This window comes from Tauraco erythrolophus, chromosome 2 (genome assembly GCF_009769465.1).
Source record: "Tauraco erythrolophus isolate bTauEry1 chromosome 2, bTauEry1.pri, whole genome shotgun sequence".
In the NCBI taxonomy this organism is placed as follows: Eukaryota; Metazoa; Chordata; class Aves; order Musophagiformes; family Musophagidae; genus Tauraco; species Tauraco erythrolophus.
Genome location: NC_141466.1, coordinates 35,902,165 through 35,911,043, shown reverse-complemented (window position 1 = coordinate 35,911,043; position 8,879 = coordinate 35,902,165). Strand labels below are relative to the sequence as shown.

Genomic DNA, 8,879 nt, shown 5'->3' with positions numbered 1-8,879 from the left:
AATGTTTCAAGCTCGTTATTATCAGCCAGACTCATTGCTGTAGGAGAGTTCACTTAAGCTGCATCTATGTTTTGGGTTAGGTACTAATTGTTGGAATATTAAAAAACTCCAAAAACAAATCACAAACCTTTCTGTCCTGATGTAGACAGGTTTTTAAGGATGTGTCTCAGATATGTGTGGTTTCCTTAAAGACAAAAATGTTCCTAACACACAAAAGAAGTTGGCATCCACTTCACTGAATAAACGCACATCTGTAATTTTGCTACGTGTCTCTGGGTACGCTGCTTCTCTCTGAAACTGCTCATCTGTCTGCTGGGGTCCTGAGACCCAGAAGTAGTAATTCCAGTGTTTTTTCCTTACATCCAGGTCAAGGCTTAGAGATTTTGGATTACTTCCTTGCCTTCTTTCTTTGCTACAAGTTCTCTTTGCTGGAGAAACCTGTTCTTCAATCTCTGCTTCATTTCCATTTGAATGGGATTCCACTATTGGAATACAGAACTGCTTTCAGCCAGCTTCTCAGTCTGCTACAAATTTGCTGCTACAAATCGCAATGCATGTTCTCCAATGTTACTACTACTTTTTTCACTTTATTCCCTGATTAGACTGATCTGGATTTTCAGGCAAAAGTGCTTACTTCTGACAATATCCAGTCCTTTCTGGCCAAGAGAGCGTGGGAGCAGCAACCGTGAATCAGAAAGCCATGAGAGTGCTATGCTGACAGAAGGCAAACTGGCTTTTTGCAGGCAGGGGTAGAGGACGGTGGAAATTGGCTGCTCCAAATGGAGTGTTAACCATCATCCCTACTCTCCATGGTCCTGCCAGAGGCTGAAGGCCGGGCCAGCTGTCTCAAATGTTGTGGCAGTGAATACAGTATCAATGTTCAGAGAATTAGTTGAAATCTCTTTTGTCCCATGGGGCATTGGCACATTAGTCAAGGCATTTTCTTTTTCTTAGGTACGCAGAAGAGGTAGAACTTTCTAGGCTGTTTCATGGCTATATGAAGGTTCATTGTATGGGACTTCCCCTTGCAATTTCTATATTCTGCATCTGTGTTTTATTAATTGGAAGACTGAGAAATGCCTCTTAAGAAAAATTGAGGAATATTAGGAAAATAGTGCAGCTATGGGGCTACAAACAGCTGCTGCCACAACTGCAGCTGCTCTTGAACAGTCGTATGTCTCACAGCACTTGCAGTCAGCAACACTATTACGCACATGTCCCTCACCATGAAACGTGGGAAGCATGAAGTTTGCAAATGTGCGATCAACTTTAAACCTCAGTGCTCACCAGAGATTTCTCTCAACAACATCATCTGACAATGTTTGAACCTAATACAACAAAGAAATAGATAAGAGGAAGGCGTGTTGCTTCTGTAACGAAAGGCTTAAGCACCTTTGGAGTTTACCTGCATGGTCATGAAGAGGTTCCCATGACAAAATAATGTCAAGAGGTAGGATCCTCCAACCCCCTTCCACAGGAGTACAGAAGAGATAGGGTGGACAGACAGGACAGCCTCTGCTACTGAAAATTTCAGATGCTCCATCCTTCCAGAGGCTGAGCACAAGTGACCAGGCACAGAAGGAGAGGGGAGAGGCAGGAGGGCAACAACCAAATAAAACCCAGATTCAGCCAGGACACTCCTCCAGTCACAAAGAAGCAAAGCTCACATGGGTCACCCTTCCTGCCCTAAAATACACTAATAATCTTGGAACGTGCTTCCTGTATTTAGATTTGCCAGCACTGAGTGATGTTTGCCCTACATTTCCCCTCTTTCACTGCGAATAGATGCATGTCCTCACTCTACCCATCTCCCTGTGGGAATGGTTTTCTGAACTAGACGAGGCTGCTCAGCTAGCACAAGGTCTTCAACTAGCAGGAAGCTCAGCAGGACTCCAGTTAGCTTTCTCTTCTCTTCTCTCGCCCCAAGTCACTCAATGCAGCTTTCATACCGTCTTCTCAACAGTGAGCGTGGTTATCTGAAATGTTTGTTTGGGCAGAAAGTTCAGAGCCTCAGCATAAACTTGGAAGAATTCTTTCTATATGAATTAGCTTCACCGCTTCTCAGCAAAAGCCTCACATCACAACAGGAAGCCAGGAGTATTTGCTGCCAGTTGCTGAAGATGACGGTATACTCCAGCAGTGTGAGGACCAGGAAAGTCCAACCCCTGAACCTCATGCTCTTCGAGTCACATAACTTTGTAAAACTGACAGAAGACTCAGTTCTCTGTGGAAATGCTGAAAATATTCATTTTACAGCCTCATTTTCCATTTTTTTGACATATAAAAAGTCTAGTGATTTCACTGAGAATTTGGGGTAAACAAAACTCATTATACAAGACCAGAAAATGACAAACGAGAACAGGTTTGATGCTATCTTCCTTGCTTTTTTCACCTCATGTATGCAAAAAAAAACAAACTGTAAAAGCAATACGAGCACTTCAATCAAATAAGCTAATATTTTACAAAATTCTTCTAATCACATGTCTTTAATTAAGATGGTACTTTCTAGAAACACAGGATAATAATTCTCTTTTTTAGAGGTATGCGATTTTGCGGCTAGTCTTCTGGATTTCTTCAAATTACCAAAAATGTTTATTTTCCACTACTTTAATTTGTGTCTTGCAGACTTCTTTCCTGTCCATGACCACATGTTCCTCTTTACTGTTAATGGGAGTTTCAGAGGCACAGAGGGTTGGGTTCTTTCTTTGCTATTCAATTAGGTGAATAAATCCTTATTACTTGAATGACTCTCTGAAGAACAGGGAGATAAATCACGTAAGATTTTTCCAGTCTTGCTAACAGCCCCCATCTAGAATACATACCTACTGTTTTAAAAGAACATTGATTACAGTATCCACCGTGTGCTAAAATAAGTATTGTTCACTTTTAATGGAGTAAGAAAAATATTGGTCTAAAAATTTAATCTGGGATTATATGAAAATAGTAAGAATTATACCTAACAGTACTGGTTAGGATGAAAGCAAAGCTGCCTGTTAAAAATCTGACCACTGATTGAAGCTTGCAATTTCAGCCTTCATCAATTGCTTTCTTGAGTGACTCATCAAATCAGCGTTACCTAAAAGTCAATATTGAGAAACCAGGTAAACCAATAAATACTCCTTTCAGTCACACAATTGCTACCGAACACTCTTGAGAACACGGTAAAGCATTTTATTGTTTATGCTCATTTTCATTTACACATAGGAGGAACAATCAATGCAGTTCTATCACAGCAGGTGGACCATATCCTGAAACTCTCACTTTGACTGCTGAATATGCGTAGACCTGTCTTAAGGTCTGATCAGAAAAAGAATAAAAAAGAAAATAGGGGGGAAGTAGGGAGAAGAGTAATTTCAACTAACATCAGTTAATTCATGATTCATGGGTACTTGTTTTGCAGGTGATAAAGCTCTTCTGAAAGAGCACACTGCTTCACTTCTTTACAAAATACACTAAATAATGTAATTACTTCAAGAATTCTAAATTTCGCAGTGGTTCATGCGGTAAGGGTGTGCAACTGACACAAAATGGAAAACATGGTTACAACATCAAACTGCTACTTCTATTCCCAACTAGTTTACGGAAAAGGTCATTGGACTTCTTGTTTTCTGCTCTGGAGTCATGGAGTAGAAGCAAGAAGTATTTACTTTATGAAGGCAACTATGAGGACAGACTATAGATATGCAGTGCAGTTGAACAGGTCTACAACTCTTGTTTCTACAGCATTTGCTATTGTTTTGAAATACAAATACAACTTTTGCACACTGTCACTTCTCACACACATTCAGCTGAAGGAGTCATTTACAGAATTTACTGCAACGCTCCTATTTTAAACGCTGCTTTTTTCTCCTCTTGGCCTCGTAAGTGAAGGCAGCAACTCTTTCCACTGAAAGAAAGAAATTACAGGTGTGCAGAAGTACAACTATGCTACCAACACAGACAGAGACAACTGTGCTCTTGTGCACACCCCTACAACCGGCCGGAGAACAAATTAAGAAGTTAAGCCTGCAAAATAAATGGAGTTTACTCTGAAACTTTTTCTTCAGTCCAGATGAATTATAGACCTTGATTCGAGGCTGCCCTCTTTTTTTTTTTTGCAACTGATCTGCGTGACTATTGGAACAGCATCTCTGCCAGAGTCATTACACTGAAATGCAGAGCTGAGCAGTTTGGTGGCAGTATGTATTGACGTTTTTTGCAGCATCATGAGTCTGGCAACTGGGCTTGGGGAAGTTTCAAGCAGTGGGTCTTTACAATAGCAACTTGATTCTGCAGACAAAAAGCAAAAGATTGGCAGAATTATTAAAGTATCACAATAAAGGCAAGTATGTATTCTGCAGAACGCGGTGCTGAGTTTGGCTGTTAGCTGGCAGCCGCTTTTGTCAGAAGTGCAGAAAGGCACAGCTTTTCCGCGTGTGAAGAGAAACATAAAGGTGTCCAGCCTTTCACAACGGCTGAAAGGCAGCTTTCTTCTAAGGAAAGCCAATTCCCAGCCAGCTCTGCTCCCAGCAGGAGCAGCCGGAGTCGTAAGGAGGACAGAAAGTAGGCTGAACTTTACAAGCAGCCGTAATCTGGGGCCTGTTCTACCTTCCTTCCTTTCCAAAATAACCCCCCCCAAAAACGCTCCACACAAAAACAAACAAACAAACAAAAAAAACAACCCAACGCTGGCACTGTGGCAGCATCCGACTCCCGGCCAAGGGGGTTTCGCATCCCCGGGTGCCTCAGCGATGCCTCCAGCTGCCGGTGGGGGCCGGGAGGCGGCACCGGGGAACGCCGCCGCGGCGGGGTGGGGAGGGGGCTGCCCTGCCCTGCCCCGGCCCGCCGCTCCCCGCGGAGCTCCGTATCCCAGTTGGAAAGCAAGTGCCGTTTAGCACTAATTAGTCTAAAGACGGGCATTAGCATACTAAATGGAGGCAGATTGGTTTAAGAAGTGGAATAAAGAGCAGATTGCCGTGAGTCACTCCCGTGAGAGCTGGGGGGGGGGGGGTGGGGACGGGGGGACGACTACGACACACGACACGACACACGACACGACACACACACACAGACAGACTGAAATGTCAGGAGCGTGCGGTGTCGCCGCTGTCCGCCGCCACTTGCGAAGGGGCTGGACACCAGCCAGGGGAGCGCCTTGCACGGTGCTCCCGCTTCCCTCCCGCGGGACTCGCCCCCCATCCCTCTGAGCCGGCTAGAAAGCAGCCCGTCCTGTCCGAGACGGGATGGAAAAGCCATTTGTGGGGTTATACCTCCTCCCCTATTCCCGATCCCCCTCCTCCCCCGCCCTCAATGCCTTCCCGCCCCGAGCATCGCCGCGGGGGCGGGAGGAGCGCACCTACCTGTGGCGTCGGGCAGGGGGGTTGCATGGGGGCGGCCCCGGAGGACACATCGCATTCAAAATGTTCAGCTTGTGCATCGGAAACGTATGAGTTTGTGGAAAGCTTGTTTGAAGTCTTCGTTAGACATAGTATAGATGACGGGGTTGATGAGGGAGTTGAGATATCCAAGCCACGTGAAAAAGTCAAAGATGGCCATGTGGAACCAGCAAGCGCCCTTGCAAATAGGCAACACCAGGCTGATGATGAAAAAGGGCAGCCAACAGACGATGAAGGCTCCTAAAATAATCCCTAAAGTCTTTGTAGCTTTCCGCTCTCTAGCGGCCGTGAGCTTCTTTTTCTCCAACAGAGCATCCGAGACCTTCACCTTCACCTGGTTCATGTACACGGGGGAGCCCGTCTCGCTGGATCCCTCGGGGGCCTTGGAGTTTATGGAGGTGACGGAGGAGGACGACCCCGGGGAGTCTGTGATTAACTGAGCCCGCGTTAGTCTTTTACCTGCTTTCTTTGGCGTCTGCTTCAAAATCCGCGACCTGGCTTCCACGTAGATCCTCCCGTAGAGGGCTATCAGCAACAGAGTAGGGAAGTAGAAGGCTCCCACCGTGGAATACACAGTGTAGAGGACGTGGTCCGTGTTCACCACACAGTGAGAGTCTTTCTCGGCCTTCGCCTGCCGCCAAAACAAAGGGGGCATGGAGATGCAGATGGAGAAGACCCACACCAGAGCGATCATGCCCGCTGCCCGCTTGGGAGTCCGTTTCGTGGAGTACTCAACGGCGTCGGTGATCGCCCAGTAGCGGTCCAGGGCGATGACACAGAGGTGCAGGATGGACGCCGTGCAACAGGTGATGTCCGAGGACAGCCAGATATCGCAGACGATCTGGCCCAGCGTCCACTTGCCGGTCACAGTGTACACGGTGCTGATGGGCATGACGAGGATGGAGACGAGGAGGTCGGTGACGGCCAGCGAGGCGATGAGATAGTTGGCCGGAGTGTGGAGTTTCCTCGTTTGGTAGACCGTGGCGATGACAAAGGCGTTGGAGAGCACCGTGGCCAGGGTGAGGAGCGCCAGGACGACGGCGAGCACGATCTTCCCGGAGAGGGGCGTAGCGTCTTGGTAGGTCCCTTCCTCAGCGCTGCAGTTTCGGCCGTGGTACGAGTCGTTGGCGGGGAGCAGCGACGCCTGGCAGGGGCCGACCGGCTCCATCCCTCCGCGGCCGCTGCCCCGCAGACGGCGGGGCTCGGCGCGGCACGGAGGGGCCGCTACACCGGCAGGACCCCGTCGGCGCCGGGGGAGGGCTGCAGCATCCCCGCGCCGGCACCACCTCCCGCCCGCCCGCCCGCCCTTCCGGGAGCACCGAGCGGGCTCCGCGGAGCCTCACACCCCGCGGGCGAGGGAGCAGGGCAAACCGTGAGCCAGGCGTGCCCGCTCGCCCCGCCAGCTCATTGCCCCGCCGCCTCCCCGCGGAGCGCGGCGAGCCCCGGGCATGGGGCTCCCGCCCCGGCCGCCCCTAGGCGCAGCCCCGCCGGCCGCGGCTCCGCACCGCGTCTCGACGGGCGCAGCGGCAGCGGCGGCGCCGCATGCCCGCGGGCGGCGGCCTCGCCCCCCGGGCTGCGGGCGCGACGGCGCGGGCTGCGAGGGCAGCGGAGCCGCCCCGCCGGGCCCTGCCTTCACACGCAGCCCGCCGCAGCAAGTTTGCAGCCGCCGCCGCGGGTGCGGGAGGAGCGGGAGGAGGAGGAGGAGGAGGAAGAGGAGGGTCCGCGGGAGGCAGGGGGGGAAACCACCTCCCATGGCGCCCCGCCGCGGGCCATGCTGTCGGGGCCCGGCCTCGGCCCAGCGCCGGCAGCCGCGGGCAGGGGCCGGTGTGAGGGAGCGGCGAGCCGCCGCCGCCCCTTATATAGCGGGCGGCGCGGCTCCGCCGGCACCGAGCAACCGGTGCCGCTCTCGGGCAGCCTGCCTGCCTGCCTGCCCGCGGAGGAGGAGCCGCCGGCTCCCTCAGCCCTCCCTCCCGCACCCACCCGCCGTCCGACTGCGGGGGCCCGGCCCACCCCGGCCCCTCGCACCGCCCTACCGCCGTCCCCCCGCCCCTGCCCCCGCAGGCGGCGGGAGGAGCGCGGGCTCGCCCCTCGACCGAGCGTCTCCGCAGCGCTGATGGGGAGCACCCCCCCCGCCACCTCTGCAGCCCGTCGAGGGGTGCCGCGGCGCTGGGGGATGCGTTTTCCCCGCGGCCCTTCGCTTGGCCACATCCCTTCTCGCACCGTGCCCGCTGCGCCGCGGGGCTGGGCGATAGCCGGCTCCCCACGGAGCCCGCCCGCCGCACGGGGGTGGCTGCCCCGCCGCCCCGTCCCACGACGGCTTCGCAGGTGCCGGAGCTGGGCGTGCGGGGAAGGGCTGGGGCGAGCAGGACGGTGCAGGACAGGGGCGCAGGGGGAGCGGGCAGGCGGCTCGGGTCCGCCCGCCCTGCCCGGCGGGCAAGGGGCTCTGCACCGCAGCGCGGCGGCTCCCGCTGCTGCGGGGGCTGCACGTCTCATCGGATCACATCGCCTGCTTTACACTTAATCTTGTAGCAATCCAGAGCCTCCGGGGCTCGGGCTTTCTTACTTTTTTTTTTTCCCTCCTTTTTCTTTTTTGAGGGGTGGGTATTTGTGTGCTTGGAAACGCACATCCGTGATTGAACAGCCCGGACGTGCCGTGCAGGTTCGGTCAGTGCTCGGAAGGCAGGAGGTGCACCGGGAGCACACGTTTGCCCAAGTCCCGCAGCTCCTGCCGGTGTTTGTCCTCTGCAACCACAGGAAAGTTTTGCACACAAAGGGAGGTGCGAGCTTGATTTTTGTTGGGTCGGGGTAATTCCAAGCTCAGTAAAATGTCTGCACTCTGGCCCTCGAGTAGATCTCCCAAAGATGCCACGACAAACCCAGTAAAAAGGAGGCAAAGGTTTAAGTCTGCAGGCATGTTTGTGCACACCTGCACATGCTGCCACCTGCCTAAGCTCCCTGCCAACTCTGAGCACTCCCCTCTCGGATGTCATCTCCCGGCTCGTTTCCTCTGTGGGGGGAAGACAAATTGTTCCCCTGTACCCGTGTCCTTGCTGGGCCATGCTCAGCACTGTGCAGGAACAGGCACTATGTTGTTCTGCCTGGGACATTGAGCTTACGGGCAGGATGAGAAACCTCAGCGTCTTGTTGGTCATCCTTGAGCAAGAGGGACAGGCACAGCTGAGAGGATGCAGATCAAGGCAGGACAGCAACAGGAGACTGGAGAGGATCCACTGTGGCCCAGAGAGGTGAGGAAACTCTAGGAAGAGAAGCACTGAACTGAAGGAGAGCCAGGGCTGCACAGCCAGAGCCCTGCAGGGACAATCCTTTGCCTTTCTATTTCAGTACTGGGCAAGGTGCCCAGATCTTGGGATGCGGTAAGCACCCACAGGTCCCCTGAGATCAAAAAAGCAGTGATGGTGCTTGAGATTTTGTAAAATCAGCCCAGATGCACTCTCTCAGAAAGTGCGGTAGGGAGAGGATTGCCTTGGATTAACCAAAGTATGA

General features: G+C 52.6%; 1 protein-coding gene across 1 annotated transcript; it reads right to left on the bottom strand.

The window, feature by feature from the left end:
* Positions 1-3,148: 3,148 nt before the first annotated feature.
* On the bottom strand, positions 3,149-6,543 carry HTR1B (5-hydroxytryptamine receptor 1B). The gene is made up of 2 exons (XM_086608261.1): positions 5,340-6,543; positions 3,149-4,269 (listed from the first exon to the last, which is right to left on the bottom strand). Exon 1 carries the CDS (start codon positions 6,541-6,543, stop codon positions 5,404-5,406), a length of 1,140 nt encoding a protein of 379 aa, XP_086464387.1. The 3' UTR covers positions 3,149-4,269; positions 5,340-5,403.
* Positions 6,544-8,879: the final 2,336 nt, after the last annotated feature.

Coding starts and splice junctions, on each gene's coding strand:
- HTR1B (XM_086608261.1), bottom strand. CDS start 6,543: ATGGAGCCGGTCGGCCCCTGCCAGGCGTCGCTGCTCCCCGCCAACGAC.